Consider the following 22,502-nt stretch of genomic DNA (forward strand, 5'->3'; position numbering starts at 1 on the left):
AAAACACAAATGTAAGTTCTTATTGTTATTTTAAAAGTTTTTTATAATGGGAAAATTTTAAATATACAAAAGAGATAATATTATAATGAACTCCCATATATCCATCAGCCAATCTCAACAATTATCAACACATGATCAGTCTTGTTCCTTCTTTATCCCTATCTTCCCTCCCTGTACAATGATGTCATTTCATATATAAACTAATGTCATTTCATATGTAAATATGTCAATATGTATCAGTAAAAGATAAGGACTATTTTGGCCGGGCACGGTGGCTCACGTCTGTAATCCCAGCGCTTTGGAAGCCAAGGCGGGCAGATCACGAGGTCAGGAGATAGAGACCAACCTGGCTAACACGGTGAAACCCCGTCTCTACTAAAAAATACAAAAAAGTAGCCGGGCCTGGGCGACAGAGGAAGACTCTGTCTCAAAAAAAATCAAAAGATAAGGACTATTTTTAAAAAACTTAACCATGATACCATATCATACTTGGAAGACTAACAGTAATTCTGTAATACCAAACTACCCAGCTAATGTTTGGTTATCCCAATATGTCACATAGATAGATAGACAGAAATATACATAAATAGATATGTACATTTTCATTTGGTTGGTTCAAATTGGAATCCAATCAAGACTCATACATTCCATTTAACTGACTTGTCTCTTTTGTCTCTTTTACTGTATAGATTGCCTCCCTTACCTCCCCCTTCTTTTTTTCCCCCTTAAAATTTATTTGTTTTGGAAACTGAATCTTTGGTCCTGTGGAGTTCCCTGTTTTCTGGATTTTTGCTGTTTACATCCCTGTGGTATCATTTAACATGTTCCTCTGTCCCCTTCCCCCTTAGTTTCTATAATTGGTAGTTAGATTTAGAGGTTTCATCAAATTTACATCTATTTTTTGGCAAAAGTACTTTATCTGTTTTTTTATGCTTTTAACAGGATACCCATAATATTTGGTTGTCTCTTTTTCTGTAATTTTTTTTTTTGTTTTTTTTTTTTTTTGAGACGGAGTCTCACTCTGTCGCCCGGGCTGGAGTACAGTGGCCGGATCTCAGCTCACTGCAAGCTCCGCCTCCCGGGTTTACATCATTCTCCTGCCTCAGCCTCCCGAGTAGCTGGGACTATAGGCGCCCGCCACCTCGCCCAGCTAGTTTTTTGTATTTTTTTAGTAGAGACGGGGTTTCACTGTGTTAGCCAGGATGGTCTCGATCTCCTGGCCTCGTGATCCGCCCGTCTCGGCCTCCCAAAGTGCTGGGATTACAGGCTTGAGCCACCGCGCCCGGCCTCTTTTTCTGTAATGTTAAGATGGATCAGTGTATTCAGCTTTTGGTAGCCTTATCCACTGGTGTGCTGGTAAATATTTAGCAACCAGCTTGGGGCAAGTTACAGGGGTCAAGGAGAGGGGATCCTGATATGTAGCATTTCCCTGATTTGTACCAATTCTCATAATATAAATATTTCTACCATGGCTGGTTTTAAACTACCAATGCCATACTAAGTGGCCTGCAAAATTGCTGAAAACTTAACAGTTGGCTCTTGTGAGCAGTCAAGCCAGCTCCAGCACACTGCTGGCTCATCCCTCCACTAGCTTTTCTCCTAAGGGTTTTTAGTAGGCATTGATGATACTTACCTAAATCCATTTTTTTCATTAGAGTTCCAAAATGGTGATATTCAACTTTTCTTTTCTTATTATAGGAATATTAATTAGAACAGTCCTATTAAGAAAAAAATTATCTCATCTATTTGGTACCCAGATATAGAGTTCACACAGGAAATGCAAGATAAATTCTTCTTTCACCATTGCCCCTTTACTAAACCAGTTTTCAGAATGATGAGTTGGTTCTTTAGTATCTGCCAAAGGTGACTGAGTCTTTTACATTTAGTATTATTATAAATTCAAAGTTTAAAAAATATATTGATGTATGAAAACATACTTGATGTATTTCAGTCCATTGCATTTATTCTTTTCGATGCTCAAATTGTTCCACCTTTGGCTAGTGGGAGCCTCTTCATGTTGACTACTAAGCCCTTTGACACAATCCCAGTAGTCTTTGTTCATTTTCTTACTTTCTGGTTTGATAAGATATTCCAAGCTTTTCTTATGCAGTTTTTTCTTTAAATTTTTTTTTAAAGTTTTACTTTCTGTGAGTACATAGTAGGTGTGTTTATCTATGGGTTACATGAGGTGTTTTGATACAGGCACGCAATGCATAATAATCACATCATTGAAAATGGAGTAGTCATCCTCTCAAGCATTCGTCCTTGTTTTACAAACAGTCCAATAACACTCTTTTAGTTATTTATTTATTTATTTTTGAGACGGAGTCTCGCTCTGTCGCCCAGGCTGGAGTGCAGTGGCGCCATCTCGGCTCACTGCAAGCTCCACCTCCCAGGTTTACGCCATTCTCCTGCCTCAGCCTCCCAAGTAGCTGGGACTACAGGCGCCCGCCACCTCGCCCGTCTAGTTTTTTGTATTTTTGTAGAGACGGGGTTTCACTGTGTTAGCCAGGATGGTCTCGATCTCCTGACCTTGTGATCCGCCCGTCTCGTCCTCCCAAAGTGCCGGGATTACAGGCTTGAGCCACGCGCCCGGCCTCTTTTAGTTATTTTTAAAAGTACAATTAGGTTATTGACTCTAGTCACTCTGTTGTGCTATCAAATAGTAGGTCTTGTTCGTTCTTTCCATCTATGTTTTTTTTGTTTTTTTGTTTTTTTTTTAGACAGAGTCTCGCTCTGTCGCCCAGGCTGGAGTGCAGTGGCCGGATCTCAGCTCACTGCAAGCTCCGCCTCCCGGGTTCACACCATTCTCCTGCCTCAGCCTCCCGAGTAGCTGGGACTACAGGCGCCTGCCACCTCGCCCGGCTAAGTTTTTGTATTTTTAGTAGAGACGGGGTTTCACTGTGTTAGCCAGGATGGTCTCGATCTCCTGACCTCGTGATCCGCCCGTCTCGGCCTCCCAAAGTGCTGGGATTACAGGCTTGAGCCACCTCGCCCGGCCCCATCTATGTTTTTTGTACCGATTAACCATCCCCACCTCCCTCCCACTGCCCCCTTACTACCCTTTCCAGCCTCTGGTAACCATCCTTCTACTCTCTGTGTCCATGAGTTCAATTGTTTTGATATTTGGGTCCCATAAGTGAGAACATGTGATGTTTGTCTTTCTGTCCCTGGTTTATTTTACTTACCATAGTGATCTCCAGTTCCATCCATGTTGTTGTAAATGACAGGATCTTATTCTTTTTTAATGGCTGAATAGTACCCTATTATGTATATATACCTCATTTTCTTTATCCATTCATCTGTTGATGGACACTTAGGTTGCTTCCAAATCTTATTTTGAACAGTGCTGCAGCAAACACGGGAGTGCAGGTATCTCTTCTTGTGCACTTCCTATTCAAGAACCGAAATGAGCTGTTTCCCTAAAGAGCACTGGTTTCTTGTAGTGAGAAATGCTATTTTGAGACCATAATCTGGGCACCAGCCTAGCTAGCTCATTACTGTTAGCTTTGTTTTTATTTCTAGGCCTTTTTAGGGAACAGAGGGAAATACAGATTTTTTTTTAAAAGGGAAAATAGGTTGTGAGTGCATGCTAATATTTCCTATTTAAATGTAGAATTATAGGTTTTGAACATTTTTTCTTTTTTTCTTTTTTTGACAGAGTCTCACTCTGTCACCCAGGCTGGAATGCAGTGGTGCAATCTTGGCTCACTGCAAGCTGTGCTTCCTGGGTTCAACCAATTCTCCTGCCTCAGCCCTCTGAGTAGCTAGGATTACAGGTGCATACCACCACGCCTGGCTAATTTTTTGCTTTTTTTTTTTTTTTTTTTTTTTTTTTTTTTGAGACGGAGTCTCGCTCTGCCGCCCAGGCTGGAGTGCAGTGGCCGGATCTCAGCTCACTGCAAGCTCCGCCTCCCGGGTTTACGCCATTCTCCTGCCTCAGCCTCCCGAGTAGCTGGGACTACAGGCGCCCGCCACCTCGCCCGGCTAGTTTTTTGTATTTTTTAGTAGAGACGGGGTTTCACCATGTTAGCCAGGATGGTCTCGATCTCCCGACCTCATGATCCGCCCGTCTCGGCCTCCCAAAGTGCTGGGATTACAGGCTTGAGCCACCGCGCCTGGCATTTTTTGCATTTTTAGTAGAGATGGGGTTTCACTATGTTGGCCAGGCTGGTCTCGAATTCCTGGCCTCATGTGATCCGCCTGCCTCTGCCTCCCAAAGTGCTGGGATTACAGGCATGAGCCACCTCACCTGGCCTAAGAAATATTATTAAAAGTACTTATAAGGCCAGCACTTTGGGAGGCCAATGAAGGAAGATTACTTGAGGCCAGGAGTTCAAGACCAGCTTGGGCAACATAGCAAGACCCCATCTCTAAACTAAATTTAAATATTAGCCAAGCATAGTGGTGTGTGCCTATAGTCTCGCAGCTGAATCAGAAAGATCACTTGACCACAGGAGATGAAAGCTGCAGTGAGCTATGATTGCACCACTGCACGCCAGCCTGGACAACAGACAGAAACCTTGAAAAACAACAACAACAACAAAGTGTAGTTATTAGAAACCTATTCTTATTATAATTTAGAACATTATAAATATTTCCATGTACATGAAAGTTACTTTCTTCTGTGGTTATTACTAGGATTCTGCTGGAAGAAGTAAGAGTGTTCACCACATATTTTCTGCTCAAGAGAATAACCATCTTAGTTTTGATCCCCTGGCATCATTTATTCTTCGTACTGATCACTACATCATGGTAAGTGAATTCAATTAAACATTGCATATGTTACTGGATTTGGTAAATGCAGAGTCCTAAATAATATGCAGTAGTCCTTCCTTATCCATGGTTTCACTTTCCATCGTTTCAGTTACCCAAGGTCATCCATGGTCTGAAAGTATTATATATAATAAGATATTTTGAGAGACAGAGACCATAGTTCTGTAACTTTTATTATAGTATATTGTTATAGTTGTTCTATTTTATTATTATTGTTGTTGATCTACTGTGCCTAATTTATAAATTAAACTTTATCATAGGTATGTATTTATAGGAAAAAACATAATATATATAGGGTTTGGTACTATCTGTGTTTTCAGGCATCCACTGGAGGGGGGACTTAGAATATATCCCCTGTGGATAAAGAGGGACTACTATGATCATATGACAAGAAAGTTGAATCTTTTTTTGTTTTGTTTTGTTTTTTTGTTTTTTGTTTTTTTTTTTTTTGAGACGGAGTCTCGCTGTGTCTCCCAGGCTGGAGTGCAGTGGCGTGATCTCGGCTCACTGCAAGCTCCGCCTCCCGGGTTCACGCCATTCTCCCACCTCAGCCTCCCAAGTAGCTGAGACTACAGGCGCCCGCCACCACGCCCGGCTAGTTTTTTGTATTTTTAGTAGAGACGGGGTTTCACCATGTTAGCCAGGATAGTCTCGATCTCCTGACCTGGTGATCCACCTGCCTCGGCCTCCCAAAGTGCTGGGATTACAGGCTTGAGCCACCGCGCCCGGCCGAAAGTTGAATCTTATAAAATTAAAGTTTAGTTATTTGTCTAGAAGAATAAAATGCTTTTTAAGTTGATTTGATTTGAATTTAAAGAAGCAGAGGCATGGATGAGTCATTTGGGATGCTATAAAACCAGGATAACTAAGGGAATTATAACTAAGGATATCTAAGGGAATTATAACTAAGGATGCTATCAAATCAGGATGCTATAAAATCAGGATAACTAAGGGAATTATAGGGACTATGCTAACTTGGGTTAAGGCTTTTTAAAGAATATTTCTTCCCACATCAATAATATGTGCTCAATGTAGAAAACATGGAAAATTTAGAAATAAAGTGAAATCAACCACACATCTTTCTTTTATCATAATATCTATTATAACCGTTGTATTTGTCATTATGATACTCTATTTTTCACTCTTATACACACGTGTATATATATATATACACATACATATACACATGTATATATGTATACACACATATATATGTATGGTTTTTTTTGGAGACAGATTTTTGCTCTTATTTCCCAGGCTGGAGTGCAAAGACTGACTTTTTTTTTGATGGGGTCCTCCCAAGTAGCTGAGACTATAGGCACATGCCAGTACAACCAGCTAATTTTTACATTTTTTTTGTAGAGACGGGGTCTTACTTTGTTGCCTAGGCTGGTCCTGAACTCCCGACTTCAAGCAATCCCCCTGCCTCTGCCTCCCAAAATGTTGGAATTACAGGCGTGAATCACTGTGCCCAGCCTTCTCATTGCTCATTAACATCCTTTTCTTTCAGATTGAAGAACTTCCTTTAGCATTTCTTACAGGGCAGGTCTGGTGTTGATGAAATCCCTCAGCTTTTGTTTGTTTGGGAAAGTCTTTATTTCTTCTTCATGTTTGAAGGATATTTTTGCTGGACATAATATTCTAAGATAAAATTATTTTCCTTCTGAATGTGTCAGGCCACTTTCTCCTAGGCTTAAGGTTTCCACTGAGAAGTCTGCTGCCAGACGTGTTGGAGCTCCTTTGTATGTTATTTGTTTCTTTTCTCTTGTTGCTTTTAAGATCCTTTCCTTATCATTGACCTTTGGGAATTTGGTTAGTAAATGCTATGAGGTAGTCTTATTTGGGTTAAAACTTCTTGGTGTTCTATGACCTTCTTGTACCTGAATATTGATATATTTCTTTAGGTTAAAAAAGTTCTCTATTATTATTATTTTGAATAAACTTCCTACTCTGATCTCTCTCTGTACCTCCTCTTTAAGGCAAATAACTCTTAGATTTGTCCTGTTGAGGCTGTTTTCTAGATCTTGTAGGTATGCTTCATTCTTTTTTTTTTTTTTCCTTTTTTTCTCCTCTGACTGTGTATTTTCATATAGATGGTCTTTAAGCTCACTAATTCTTTCTTCTACTTGAACAGTTCTGCACATGAGAAACTCTGATGCATGTGTCAGTTTGCCAATTTAATCTTTCAGCTTCAGAATTTCTGCTTGATTTTTAAAAAATTATTGTAATGTCTTCATTAAATTTCTGTGATAAGAGGCCGGGTGTGGTGGCTCACCCCTGTAATCCCAGCACTTTGGGAGGCTGAGGTGGGCAGATCACGAGGTCAGGAGATCAAGACCATCCTGGCTAGCACGGTGAAACCCCGTCTCTACTAAAAATACAAAAAGTAACCAGGTGCGGAGGCGGGCGCCTGTAATCCCAGCTACTTGGGAGGCTGAGGCAGGAGAATGGCATGAACCCAGGAGGCGGAGCTTGTAGTGAGCCAAGATTGTGCCACTGCACTCCAGCCTGGGTGACAGAGCAAGACTCCGTCTCAAAAAAATAAATAGATAAAATAAAAATAAATAAATAAATAAATTTCTGTGATAGGAATCTGAATTCCATTTCTGTGTTTTCATGTAGTTCATTGAGCTTCCTCAAAACAGCTATTCTGAATTCTGTTTGAAAGTTCACGTATCTCTGTCACACCAGGAATGATCACTGGTGCCTTATTTAGTTCATTTGGTGAGGTCATGTTTTCCTGGATGTTCTTGAGGCTTGTGGATGTTTGTCAATGTCTGGGCCTTGAAGAGTTAGGTATTTATTCTAATTTTTGTAGTCTGGGCTTGTTTGTACTCATCCTTCTTGAGGAGGCTTTCCAGGTATTCAAAGACAATTGAGGGTTGTGATCTAAGCCTTTGGTCACTGCAGCCCTATCTGTACAAGGGGGCAACCCAAGCCCAGTAATGCTACAACTCTTGCAGCCTTACATGCGCTTGGTGGGCTTGGGTAAGAACTGGGAGAATTCTCTTGATTACCAGGCAGTCTTTTGTGTTCTTTCCTCACTTTTCCCCAAGCAGAAGGAGCCTCTCTCTCTCTTTGCTGGCCTGCCTGGATATGTGGGAGAGGTGACCACGGTTTATACCGTTCTGGGTCACACCTGAATTCACCATAGTACTGGGTCTTGTCCAAGGTCTGTGGTGACTACTGCTTGGCTACTGCTGATGTTTATTCAAGGCCCAGGGGCTCTTTAGTCAGCAGATGGTGAATCTTGCCAGGACATGGTCTTTCTCTTCAACACAGCAGGTTCTCTTCTGGCCCAGGCTGAGTCTAGAAATGCCAGCCAGGAGTGAGGGCCTGGACTCAGGGCCTTCAGGAATCTGCTCAGTGCTTTATTTTACTGTGGCTGAGCTGATATCCAGGTGGCAAAACAAAGTCCTCTTTACTTTTCTCTCTTCTTTCCACAAGAGGAAGGAGTCTCTCCTGGAGCTGTACTGTCTGGAGAGTTGGGGGATGGGTGACACAAGTACCCCCCTGGCCACCACAACTGGTGTCTCACAGGGTCACGTGCACTCCATTTCCACTGGCTCTGAGTCCAGCGTAGTACCCAGATTTGCCCAAGCACTGAAGTCCTTGTGACTTGACTGCCTTTCAAGTTTATTCAGGACCCCAGGGCATTTGTTTAGTCATCTGGCGCTGGAGCTAGCTGGAACTCAGGTTCCTACCACTGAGGCAGAGGATTCCCCTCTGGCAAGGGCCAGCTTAAATGCTCCCTCTGTGGGTGCTGGCAGAATTCTGCCCTGTGTTGTGTTCCCCTGTGACAGCAGGGGAACTGAGTTCCAACACAAAGTCCCACAGTCATTTTGGGCTCTCCCATGAGTGCCCAGATGATCTCTGCCACAGAATGGGGGAAAGGTGGTGTAGGCAATGAAGTACCGTGTTGTCTACGCTTTTTAGTGCCTCTTTCCTTGATATGATGTTAAAACCAGGTACTGTGATCACTCATCTGATTTTTGGTTCTTATGAAAGTGCTTTCTTGTGGGGATAGTTGTTCAGTTTGCTGTTCTGACGGGGAAGGGGTGGATGATTGCTGGAGGTTTCTATTTGGCCATCTTGCTATACCTCCTCCAAAAGGGGCTTGTTATGAATAACAATAGGTATTCCTTTTACTTTATCACTCTAGAGCTGTTTCAGGAACCAGAGACAAAATCCAAATGTTATAATAATATGCTGCTATCACTGCTATCACTTAGAAAATTACAAGGATTTTAGGAGCTCTGACCAGTGGGGACAAAGACCAAAATATGTATTTCTTCTATCACAGTATCACAGATGCCATTTCCATTTTTGTTAATAAGGCTACTTTAAAAATCTTAACTGAAAGTGTACCCATGTATCTATTTCACATTAACATCTATTTCCCTGCAGGCCCGGATCCTTTTTGTGCTAATTGTGCTGAGCCAGCTCACCATTCTCATTACATTTAGATATCGAGGATACCCAGAGCTTAAAGGTTAGTTATGGTTCCTTTTATTCCTATAAGCCTTGTTCATGGAAAAACCAAACTCCGTAAAATATTTTAAAGAGGTTTATTCTGAGCCAATATGAATGACTATGGCCCAGGGAAAACACAAACTCAAGAAGCCTTGAGTAAATGGTCCTGAGGCAGTTGGATTACAGTCGGGATTTATACATTTTATGGAGGCAGGAGTTATAGGAAAAGACATAGATCAATACACGGAAGGTATGCACTGCTTCGGCCCCAAAAGTTGGGATATCTTGAAGTCGGGGCTCACAGGTTATACGGGGATTCAGAGGTTCTTTAATTTGCAGTTGGTTACAGGACTGAGGCTCATTCTAAAACTTGTCAGCAGAAAGGAATTTCTGTTTACGTTAAGATAAGGATGTTATGTCAGCCACAATATACTGGGTGAAAAATGACCTGTTTAGCAAGATTGATGTCCTGCAGGCATTAGATCTTGTTTATAATTTGGTATCTTGTTGTGACAGAGTCTGTTTTGTCAGTCTTATGATCTCTATTTTAACATTAATGGTGGTCTGTTGTTGTGCCCAAACTCTAAAAGGGAGGGAGTATGACAAGGTATGTCCAACCTCCCTTTCTATCGTGGCTGAGAACTCAATTTTTAAGGTTTCTTTGGGGTCCCCTTGGCCAAGAGACATCCCAAAATTAGTTCAGGGTCAAAAAAGACTTAATTTATAAATTGATCGTTGGTAGGCATGCCAAAGATGTCAAAAGGTTTAAAACACTTGGTCAGAATAAGAATAGATGTCATCGTGAAGTAATAGTCACTCACTTAAACAGAGTGACAATTAAAAGACTTCAAAAACAATACAGAAAGTTCTGTGGCTGTAAACAAACAAACAAAAACCTTTCAAAGCTCAGTTTTCCTAAGAAATATTAAAAAAAAAAATAAGGATAATATGAAACATAGGAAATTATCTTGATAAAATGTAAAATCTTTGTTTCTTAGTTCAGCTCCCAAAAAAGTAAAGAAAAAAAACTTTCCTGACGTGTGATTGCTGCTTCTTATGGAAAGCCTATTTAGATAACCTGGAAGTGAAACCTGATGGAAAGATACTTAAATATAGTCAGACATAGGAAGAGCATGCGTCCAAGGTTATATGTATACACTATATTATAGAGGGACATAAACAAGAAAACTAGTACCTTGAGCAGGGGAATACAGGGCTTTTAGAAAAAGCATGGGAAATTTCCTGGTTATGTGGACAATTCAGAAACATCAAGAAAAGCCAAGAGTACAGAATCAAGTTATATTGGAGGAAAACATTGGTCTATAAACTTTAAAGCTGCCATTCAGAAGATGCTTGAAAATTAAATTTTAAAGAAACAGATTTTAGAATTAAGTCAAAACCTCTTGTGGCTGGGCGTGGCGGCTCACACCTGTAATCTCACCACTGTGGTGTGGGAGGCCGAGGTGGGCAGATCACAGGAGATCAGGAGTTTGAGACCAGCCTGGCCGACATGGTGAAACCTCGTCTCTACTAAAAATACAAAAATTAGCCAGGCATGATGGCACGCACCTGTAGTTCTAGCTACTCAGGAGGCTGAGGCATGAGAATTGCTTGAACTCGGGAGGCAGACGTTGCAGTGAGCCGAGATCACGTCGCTGCACTCCAGCTTGGGCAACAGAGTGAGACTCTGTCCTTAAAAAAAAAAAAAAAAAAAGTTCCCTTCAAATTCCAACCATCCTGATGATATAAAACTTCCATTACAGGACCCATCCTTCATAAACCTTCCACAGCTTGCTTAGACCTTCCATTATTCTCCTAAACTTCTAGTCTTTGTCCTATATTTTCCCCCCTTTTATATTAGAATAACTAGTTATTTTACCTTAAGACAAAAAATTACTTAAAAATTTTTTATTCCTTTATATTGAGACCACATAAAATTCTTTCTCATATAAAAATTATTGGTTTCATATTAATAAAATCTTTTTTTTTTTTTTCTTTTTTGAGACGGAGTCTGGCTCTGTCGCCCAGGCTGGGGTACAATGGCGCAATCTTGGCTCACTGCAAGCTCTGCCTCCTGGGTTCACGCCATTCTCCTGCCTCAGCCTCCCAAGTAGCTGGGACTACAGGTGCCCGCCACCGCACCTGGCTAATTTTTTGTTTAGTAGAGACTGGGTTTCACCGTGTTAGCCAGGTTGGTCTTGATCTCCTGACCTCATGATCCACCTGCATCAGCCTCCCAAAGTGCTGGGATTACAGGCATGAGCCACCGTGCCCAGCCTTAATAAAAACTTTGAATTTTTAGTAACCTTAAGCTTTAAGTTACTCAGGAAGTAAGTAGTTTTGAACTGTTATATATTAACATCTCATGAATATATAGTTTATAATCTCTAAAACAATTTTTTTATGGAACAATTTTTGAATGTGGAATTTACTATTTACTAATAGACCCAAGTACGTTTTATCTTTCTATACAATTTAAGAAACCAAGAACAAACTTATACTAATGTTTAGCAATTTATGTTCAGCATTTTATCTTACTTAGAAATGACTCAGACATTTCATGAGTATTTATTAATTAATTTAATATAATGTAACTTTAGGATTTAAAATCACATGAAAAGTTAATTTATAAATTTATCACATTTACATTCATTGAATTTATTTTTTAACTACACATAGATTACTTATGAAAACTAAGATATTAGATAGAGTTAGTCATTATGTCAAGGTATCTTTCTGTTAATCATTTTTACAGCATGTGAATTTCGGGTGTTCACCTAAGTAAAAATCTTAAAGCTAACTATATAAATATTTTGCCAAAACCTGAAAACAGCTATTTTCATTAAATCAACTATATTAGTTTTACTTATCAAAGACTTACACAAGGATCATTCTGATTTTAGGCTGAATATATAGTTTTGTAACCTTTTGGTCAAATCCTGGCAGCTTAAAACATCCAGCACAGACAAATGCAAAACTATCTGATCAGTAAACCCAGGCAAAAATGTATGCTGATAATTCTGAAGACATTTCTATTTTTATCAACAAATTTAAAGTCAGGTTATTTATGAAAGATTTACTTAAGTCACATGAACTTGCAGGCATTTGAGTTAATCACTATATTTTGATAGAAAAATATATACATATAACATACTGATATTAAAAAAATTAAAAGCATATAGACTATCAAAAATAAAGATCTTACAGGAAGACCTTACTACAGTTTTTAACCTTAAAAATCGAGTCTTTTTTTTTTTTTTTTTTTTGAGACGGAGTCTCGCTGTGTCACCCAGGCTGGAGTGCAGTGGCGCAATCTCGGCTCACTGCAAGCTCCGCCTCCCGGGTTTATGCCATTCTCCTGCCTCAGCCTCCCGAGTAGCTGGGACTACAGGCGCCTGCCACCTCGCCTGGCTAGTTTTTTTGTATTTTTTAGTAGAGACGGGGTTTCACCGTGTTAGCCAGGATGGTCTCGATCTCCTGACCTCGTGATCCGCCCACCTCGGCCTCCCAAAGTGCTGGGATTACAGGCTTGAGCCACTGCGCCCGGCCTAGAGTCATTTTTTAGTAATCATCAGTCTTCACTCCTAATGGGAACATATTATTAAAACCCATTAATTCAGGTCAGGTGCAGTGGCTCATGCCTGTAATCCCAGTACTTTGGGAGGCCGAGGCGGGTGGATCACTTGAGGTCAGGAGTTCAAGAGCACCCTGGCCAACATGGTGAAACCTTGACTCTACTAAAATTACAAAAAATAGCCAGGCATGGAAGGCAGAGCTTGCAGTGAGCCAAGGTCGCACCACTGCACTCCAGCCTGGGTGACAGAACAAGACTCCGTCAAAAAAAAAGAAAAAAGAAAAATAGCCGGGTGTGGTGGCACATGCCTGTAATCCCAGTTACTCAGGAGGCTGAGGCAGGAGAATCACTTGAACTGGGGAGGCAGAGGTTGCAGTGAGCCAAGATTGCGCCACTGCACTTCAGCCTGGGCAAAAGAGTGAGACTCTGTCTCAAAAAACAAAACAAAACAAAACAAAAAACAAAACAACCCATTAATTCTTTCTTCAAATGTTTCTTTTCCTTTTGAAAGGTCACCAGTGCCATGTCAGTGTCACCTCTCTGGATTCCTGAATAGACTCTTAATTCCTGCTCCTATATCCAGTCTGTCTATCTAATTCATCCTCTTAATTATTAGCCAATTATCCTTCTCATGGCATCTCATCCACAGATCACTTCTGTATGCAAAAGCCTTTAGTGACTTTCCAGAACGCACTGAATAAAGGTCAGACATCTCTGCAAGACATTAAAAATCTTCCACAATCTATTCCTGTTTAACTAGCCATGTCTTCAACCAGTTACCTGTATTTTAGCCTAGATACTTTTTCACTGTTCCCTATACATACCGTGCTCATTTCTGCTTCTGTACTTTTGCTCATAGTATTATCCCTACTTTATATTTTTCTAAACTTACCTAAATCTTAGCCTCCTGTAAGGCTTACCTTAAGACCTCTTTTGTCATACCGTTTTCTCCAGCCATTCCAGGCCATAATGAGCTTTTGCTTATCTGAATCCCTATAGTCCTTTCTCACAATTAATTCTATCCTTAATTAGATAGCCACTTTGCTTTATATAACCACTTCGAATGTATATACATCTTCTCCTTAACCAGATTAAGTTCCTCAATGCAGGAACTCTTTTTTTTTTTTTTTGACAGTCTCGCTGTGAACCCCAAGCTGGAGTGCAGTGGTATGATCTCAGCTCACTGCAATCTCTGCCACCTGGCTTCTCAATCAATTCTCTTGCCTCAGCCTCCCAAGTAGCTGGTACTACAGACATGCACCACCACACCCAGCTAATTTTTGTGTTTTTTTTTTGTTTTTTTTTTTAAGTAGAGACGGGGTTTCACCATGTTGGCTAGGCTGGTCTCAAACTCCTGACCTCAGGTGGATCCGCCCACCTCAGACTCCCAAAGTGCTGGGATTACAGGTGTGAGCCACTGTGCCCGTCTTCAGTGTAGGCACTCTTGCTTCCTAGTTATCTTCTGTTTCCCACAGCCCCCAGCACTGAATTTGTACATAACAGACAATAAATACTTGTTGAATCAAATTTTCCTGATTCCTTCTTAATTTGGATGAAATCCCTGGGATCAAGGACTGATGATAGAGAAGGGGAGTATTGTAGTAGTGATTAAACGGTAACATGATTAACTGAATAGGTACAGTACACATCCTACGTAATGTTTTTCTGCTTATATTTATTTTAAAAATTCTATGAAAAAGTTCAAGAAGCATTATTATACGTGTGTATTTTCCTGAACATAATGTAAATAAATAAATATTTGAGGTCCCCAGCCTCTTATATGGGGCTCTCAATATCTTTATATAGTTATTTAAATTTGAAACATATTTTAACCTACATTGTTTCACTTAATCCTTAAAACATTCCTGTGAGGTAGGTGCTATTGACCCCATTTTAAAGATTAGAAAACAAAGGTTTGGCTGGGCGCAGTGGCTCAAGCCTGTAATCCTAGCACTTTGGGAGGCCGAGACGGGCGGATCACGAGGTCAGGAGATCGAGACCATCCTGGCTAACACGGTGAAACCCCGTCTCTACTAAAAATACAAGAAAATTAGCCGGGCGAGGTGGCGGGCGCCTGTAGTCCCAGCTACTCGGGAGGCTGAGGCAGGAGAATGGCGTAAACCCGGGGGGGCGGAGCTTGCAGTGAGCCGAGATTGTGCCACTGCACTCCAGCCTGGGGCACAGAGCAAGACTCCGTCTCAAAAAAAAAAAAAAAAAAAAAAAAAAAAAAAGAAAACAAAGGTTTGGGGAGGTTATGTAAATTGTCCAAGGTTTGATAGCTAATAAGAGATAGAGGAGAGACTCCAAACCCAAGGCTTCTGACCCCAGGTCAGTTCTTTCCTCTAAATAAGACTTTTCAACTTTGGTTGTACCTTAGAATCCACTGGGGGAACTTCTGAAATTTCAGTACCTACGACAGCATTCTATACCAATTACATCAGAGTCTCTAGGGTGGGACCTAAGCGTCAGTACCTTTTAAAGCTCCCCGGATGATTCCAATGTACAGTCAAGACTGAGAAGCACGGCTCTGTCGAAAGCAGTATTTCTCAATCCTGACTGCTTAGAATCACTGAGTTGCTGCCTAAGGTCTCCCTCTACCCCAGGAAAATTAAATCAGAATCTCTGGAGGGTGAGAGATAAGCATGAGTATTTTCTAAAAGTTCCCCTAGGTTATTCTAATGTGCAGCCAAAATGGAGAATAATTACTTAAAATTTAAAGAATAGCTGCCTCTAAGGCTAAAGGATTTCTTAAAATAATAAATAATTGTTATTCTATCTGAATATGTAGGCTAATACTTTGAGAAGTACAGACTAGGACAAAAAAGAAGCTGAGAGAGTAACACACAAAGTAGGAAAGGTCATGCATTATTAGGCTTTGCATAAAATTGTTAGGCTGAGCAAGGTTATAAGTGTAAAATGAATGTGCTGGCCTTTTAGCAAAGACATGACTTATTTAACTTACATTGGACTGTCTTTCATTGGGACTAGTCCTTTAAATATTTTTTACCAGTAGTGTTGCTTAGTGTATACTGAGCTTCCTTTCATAGTCCTCAGCTGACTGGTTTATGATCAGCCACATGCATGGGTGACATGGCTGGCTGGGGCTGAGGATCCGTGGTACTGTAGACTGTGGCTGCAGAATGGAGCTTCTCTGAGTCAAGCCCTTACACTTGGGCTTTTTGTCACTGTATTTTAAAATCATGCTAATTTGGAAAGTTTAGGGAAACCTTTCAATTGGAGTAAGAGGTTAGCTATGAGTTAAGAACTGTATAAAGTACAGGAAAGGACTATATTTGGACAGATACTCATATCTATGATTAGAATGAAGATATTTTGATATTTCTTTTAATTTACTTTTGAAATACTTTGATACACCTTTTTAAAGTTTGTATATTTGGACACTGAATTCCATAGAAAGCAGAGACTTGATCATCCTTTGAACAAACCACTATCTTTCAAACCTAGCTCTCAGGGAGGCAGAGGCGGGAGGATAGCTTGAGCCCAAGAGTTCGAGACCTGCCTGGGCAATATAGCAAGACCCCCGTTCTCCACAAAAAGGAAGAAAAAAAAAAAAGACAAGATAAAATAGTATGCTGCTCTGGTAGGTGTGTCCATTGTTTTCGGTTATTATATATATCTATGTATGTATGTATATGTATATGTACATATATGTGCACATATATGAGTTTGATATATTGTGATATATATAAATATAACAATTATATATCTTATGATATATATAAAATGTCTCACAACTACACCATTTCTTCGAACTCTGCCTTCTGCAATTCTAAGTGAACTGTCTCACCAGGATTCCTGCCAAATTCTGAATTTAAAGTGGTGTCATCTTTATAGTTACCATCTAACAAAGGATTTGCTGAATATATGGTAGATAGCCCATGAAAGTCTTCTAGAAAATGTTATAAAGAAACTGAACTTTGCATGTGTTCACTGAATTTTTCAACTTTATGTTTTTTAGAACCTTCAGGGTTTATAAATCTGACCTCATTTTCTCTTCATGTCTTGAGCAAAATAAACATCTTCTACTATTCTGTGTTGTTGTTGACACTATATACAGTGCTGGGTAAGTAAATCAGTACATATTGTGGGGAATTTTGCCAAAGATATTAACAATTTTGACAACAGAATTAGACTCTTGAGGGTATAACAAACGGCTCTCATGGATTCTTCATAAATCATTTTCTGGGACACGGTTTTGGAAAATAAAGCTCGTGCCTAACATGTTTAAAGGACATTTAGTTAACACCAAGTTAACTTAAGGGTGCTGAGAAGACTGCTACAGAATTAGTATTTGTGTAGAAACCTAATAGAAGCTGAAATAGCACCTCCTTAGAGAAACCTTTGTCTATCTTAAAGTTTTAGTCTGTATCTCATCACACGTTTTATTTCCATCATTACCTTTATCAGAATTTATGCTTATCTTCTGGGTTTATTATCTATTTCCTCATTAAAATATTCACTGGTAGGTGGGTACACTCATGCCTGTAGTTCCAGCTACTCGGGGGCTGAGGCGAGAGGACTGCTTGAGCCCAGGAGGTCAAATCCAGCCTGGGCTACACAGCAAGATGCCATCTCAAAAAAAAAAAAAAAAAAAAAAGTATATATATCTATCCATTGGTATTTTGCCTATTTTGCTTAGTATGTAGTTCATCGAATATTTACTAATGTGTGGCTCTCAAAAATTCAGGTCAAAAAAGAGAAGCTGAGATGAGCAATAGTTCAGGCATATCTGCACTCTTCTGTTGTATTATTATACCCAGTACTATCATGTGGCATATGACAACATTTCAGTCAACAAGGGACCCCATATACAGTGGCAGTCCCATAAGACTATAGTGGATTTGGAGGTATATAGTAGACTACATCATGTAGGTTTGTGTATGACATGTAAGGACAAAATTGCCTAAGGACACATCTCTCAGAATGCATCCCCATGGTTAAGCAATGTATGACTGTACTTACACAGTCACTTAGCCACAGTTATTAAAAGCAGAAATCCCCATAAATCTCTTTTAGACTTTTGTGCTCATGTTTCTTAGTGACTAAAAATCAATTAGGAGTATATTAGCCTGTTTGTTGCCTAGTCTTAGTCTTTTACACTTTTATCCTCCCTTTAAACTTTGCTCATTAGTAACTCCCACCAGAGAACAAATGAAAATATAACACTTTATGATTCTGTGTAAGCTATGGCAGATCACCTCTGGAGGTAAGTTCTCTTTTTACAAGATAGGTTGAAGCTGTTTTTGACGCTTGTCTTACACAATGAGGTAAAGCAAGTAATTTGGTTCCTGGGCTGTAAAACAAAACAAAACAAAATACATAAATAGGGAAGAATTGTTCCATTCAAAAAGTTGAAACCTGAAGAGAAAGCACCTTTTTAGACTCATGTGTCTTTAATGCAGTTTATATAAAGAATATCTGAGAAAATTGCCTCTGACTTTTTAAAGCTGAACCCTATTCTTGCCAGCAAATGATGGTATTTGCATTTTTTTTTTTTTTTTTTTGAGATATAGTCTCGCTTTGTTGCCCAGGCTAGAGTGCAGTGGTACAATCTTGGCTCACTGCAGCCTCTGCCTCCCAGGTTCAAGCCATTCTCCTACCTCAGCCTCCCAAGTAGCTGGCATTACAGGCGTGTTCCACCACACTTGGCTAATTTTTGTATTTTTAGTAGAGACAGGATTTCACCATGTTGGCCAGTCTGGTCTTGAACTCCTGACCTCAGGTGATCGACCCGCCTTGGCCTCCCAAAGTGCTGGGATTACAGGCATGAGCCACCCTGCCTGGCCTAGTATTTGCATTTTGAGAAGGCTAGTCTAACTGTCCCTTATCACTCTTGACAAACACTTGATACTCTTATATAAACCAGCACACTTACAAGACAAAATGACAATATTAATAATAATAATAATACCTAGAAACTCACACACTGAGAAGGGGGCAGTAAATAATAATAGAGAGGAGAGAAAAGTCAGCATGGCATTCTAGATGAGAAAACTGAAGCAAGTTCAACTTTCTACATGGTAACTGTGATTATATAGTTGATACACAAAGTAATGACTGTGGGCCTTCAAGAAGAGGTTAAAATACATTCATTATATTAATGAGTGCATCTTAGAAAGATTTCTTTCAAAAGGTAGTTGAAGTTTTTTTTGCTTTAAGGAGTAATTCTCAATCATCTGGAAATTTAACTTCTGTGGAATACCTCTTTACCTCTTAAAGGAAATATTAATGCATTGTATTGAGGTTATTATTGCAACGGAATTTTAAAAAATGTGAGTGTGCCTTTTTTTTTGTTTCTAGAATCTATAAGACACATATCTGTTCCAGGTATAGTATCTACTAAGACAATTTCATAATCCAAAAAATATGGAGTAAAGGAGCAAATAGTTGGTTAGCAAGGATATCGAGTACAACATAGAGATTAACAACGAGGAAAGGCTATGAAATAAAATACTGATAGATGGCTAGTCTCATATATTTGCATTATTCCTATAAATGCATCTCATGATATATGTAATCAGAGTTATAGTTATTTAATCTCCTCCTTTTTTGTCCATTGCCTCTTTTAGGTCCATGGTTTTTTGGTGAAATCATTGATGGCAAATTGGGTTGCTGCTTTTCCTTTGGGATATTTGTTAATGGACATTTCCTACAAGGCAGCATAACATTTATAATTGGAATTCTCCAGGTAAGAAGTCAGAAAGGCAATTTAAGAACATCTTGGCCTTGTCGGACTAATTGCATAACAGTTACGAATTAAATCCAAAATCCAAAATTAAGTACCATAGATCATCTTTCCTACTTTACTTGCAGGGGAGTCTTTAATAAAAACTTCATTTGCTTTTAAAGTGCTTCCTAAACTCCTTCTACCACTCTCATGTAAACATCTAAAATATATTTTTTATTCCCCGAGACAGCGTTGCGCCGTCGCCTAGGCTGGAGCACAGTGGTGCAATCTCGGCTCACTGCAGCCTCCGCCTCTTGGGTTCCAATGCATTTCTTGCCTCAGCCTCCTGTGTAGCTGGGATTACAGGCATGTGCCACCATGCCCAGCTAATTTTTGCGTTTTTAGTAGAGATGGGGTTTCATCATGTTGGCCAGGCTGGCCTCTAATTCCTGACCTCAGGTGATCCGCCTGTGTCGGCCTCCCAAAGTGCTGGGATTACAGGCGTGAGCCACTGTGCCCAGCCTCATTTCAGTTTTCTATTATGTAGATGGAGGCTGTCTCTAAGGAACTCTCTCATACCAAATGAATCCTGAGCCTTACCAAAAGGCAGGGTTTTTTCCTTTGTAAATGTTTACGTTCATATTCTAATAAATAGTACACTAATAATGGATTTTATGTATCATCCAGACCCATGACTCCCAAATCTGTATCTCTGATCTCGACCTCTTCTCTGCACTTCAAGTGCCTCTATATCCAATGGCCACAGATGTCTAACAGGCATCTCAACTTCATATGATGTCTCTCTAATTAGGAACATTATTTCTACCCCAAACCTGTTCCTCTGTTTTTCCAGTTTTAATAAATGACTCCACCATTCACCTGATTTCTCCAAGATGTATCCTCAATTATTCCCTTTCCTTCGTACCCTGTATCTATTTCACCAGCAAGCTCTACCTTATTTGATCTGCTTCCAGTGCATGTCTTGAATCCATCCACTTCTCTCTATTTCTGTTACCCTAATCTAAATTTTAATTATTTCTTGCCTGGGTCTTCTCCCTGATATTCTTGCCTGCTTGCTCTCAGTTTAATACTGAGCATCCAATGTGCTCTTTTAAAAACTTTACAATCAGCTTACTTACTTTTCAGCTTGAAATGCTTTGAAGCAGAGCAGTGATCTGGGTCCTGCCGACTGCCAATTCCCACCTGGCTTATGCTCTGCATGCACTTCCTTAAAGAGGCCAAGACCTCTCCCATCTCTGGGCTTTTCATTTGTTCCTTCTGCCTGGAACGCACTTCCCTCCGCTAATTTATTCCTGTCCTGGCCTCTGAGAGCCTTTCTCCCGTTATCTTCTTATGACCCAGTTCTTTCCTTCATTGAACTAATCACAATCTGTAATTATATTTTTTGGTTTTTTTTTTGGTCTTTGTCTTCTCCCTGTTAGAACGTTAGCTCTATGACAGACCTTTTCTAACTTGTTTGCCATTGTGTCTTGGAGCCTAGCTCATGCCTGCCACATAACGGGTGCTCAATAAATATTTGTTAAATGAATGAATCATACAGCAGCTCAACGTGGATTATAATTTAGATCTTCTAATTTATATTCCAGTACTTAGTCACGCTACCTCAAACAAAAATGGAGATAAGAAAAAAAATACTGACAGCCAAGCGCTCCCCTCACTCCACCAAAAAAGAGGGGTTGTTGTATGTGTGTGTATACATTTACTCAGTTCAATTCCAGCTTAACACCACTGAGTATTAACTGTGTATATGATACTGTACTACAAGTTGGGACTTCAACATAAATTAAATGATACCCGCCTCTAAGATGAATAAAAGGACATGGGCAAATACACAACTAGCCACAAGTCAGCTGTTGTGTTATAAGCAACTGTGCTTGAAGTAAATTAGCTAACCCCAAGACAGAAAGCAGCATATTCTTAGGATCCACTAATGATGCATTATTAAGACCAAACTCTTCCAAGGACTTGGGAGTAAGCTATGGCTCTGTTCTTTTCCAGCTGGCATTTTTTAACATCCCCTTGATGGCTTACATGTGTTGGAGCTTGCTGCAGCGGTGCTTTGGTCACAACTTCAGGTCTCATCTCCATCAAAGAAAATACTTGAAAATTATGCCTGTTCACCTACTTATGCTACTGCTGTACATCTGGCAGATTTATTCCTGCTACTTTCTTTATGCGACATACGGCACCCTAGCTTTTTTATTCTCCCCTTTGCGGACCTGGTTGACACTGCTGACACCTGTTCTCATTCGTTGTGTGTGGACACTGAACTCCGCCAAGCTTGGAATCTTCATGGTGCAGTTAAAAAGCCACCTGAGCTCCTGAAGGCCATGTCTCACCACTGGCAGCTGGGCAGAAGCCCAGCCTCTGTGTCTATAGCCTAGGCCTCTACCCCAGTAGCAGGCGGAGGGCCAGTATTGGTGCGTGAGCTTTAGGGAGCTGCTGCTCGTTTGGACTCCTGGATGTTGGAGGGATTACCCACTACTGATACCTGCAGAATGGACTGCAGAAAAGTCTCAAAAATAATGCCTTTATTCCTTCCCTCCTCAAGGAGGCAAAGAGTTGATTTATCTTTGTGAAGAGAAAACCCTTATCTAGGACACCCACAGGGTAGGGGTTGGGTGTGTGTACGGGAGTGTCTGAGGCCCAGTGTGTTTTTTAGGGGTTACCCCATGTAAAGCACCTACCGCTGTGCTTGAAATTCAGCAGCTGTCAAAGGTGCAATTTCAAGGGCAGGGAACCTTTGAGGATCTGGGCCCGACCCTGACCACGGCTGAGATTAGTTCCCAGGCCTGTTTTCCCGCAGGATTGTGGGCTCTCTGCTTCCTTAGTCGGAAGTGTTTTCAACTAATCAAATAAATGAATGAATGATGAATAAGAAAGACCGTGAGCCTGAGCCTTGCTCGTGTGGCCTCGCTTAAGGGGCGAGAGAAGGCGTGGCCTGTCCTGGCCTCTGGGATGGTTGGTGCT

The 22,502-nt window shown here is 40.3% G+C and overlaps 1 protein-coding gene across 16 annotated transcripts in view; it reads left to right on the forward strand.

The window, feature by feature from the left end:
- Window positions 1-22,414, forward strand: part of TMEM62 (transmembrane protein 62) — a 47,709-nt gene extending 25,295 nt beyond the window's left edge. For all 16 annotated transcript variants that reach the window (XR_012414845.1, XR_012414846.1, XM_045395339.2 and 13 more), the window contains 5 exons: window positions 4,642-4,755; window positions 9,184-9,268; window positions 16,803-16,907; window positions 19,414-19,532; window positions 21,531-22,414. Coding sequence is in view for 14 of the 16 variants with exons in the window: in XM_045395339.2 (XP_045251274.1) it covers window positions 4,642-4,755; window positions 9,184-9,268; window positions 16,803-16,907; window positions 19,414-19,532; window positions 21,531-21,857 (750 nt within the window). In the remaining 2 variants the exon portion in view is untranslated. The remainder of the gene's footprint in view (window positions 1-4,641; window positions 4,756-9,183; window positions 9,269-16,802; window positions 16,908-19,413; window positions 19,533-21,530) is intronic.
- The last annotated feature ends 88 nt before the right edge of the window (window positions 22,415-22,502 follow it).

The sequence above is a fragment of the Macaca fascicularis genome, chromosome 7 (genome assembly GCF_037993035.2).
Source record: "Macaca fascicularis isolate 582-1 chromosome 7, T2T-MFA8v1.1".
Taxonomy (NCBI): Eukaryota; Metazoa; Chordata; class Mammalia; order Primates; family Cercopithecidae; genus Macaca; species Macaca fascicularis.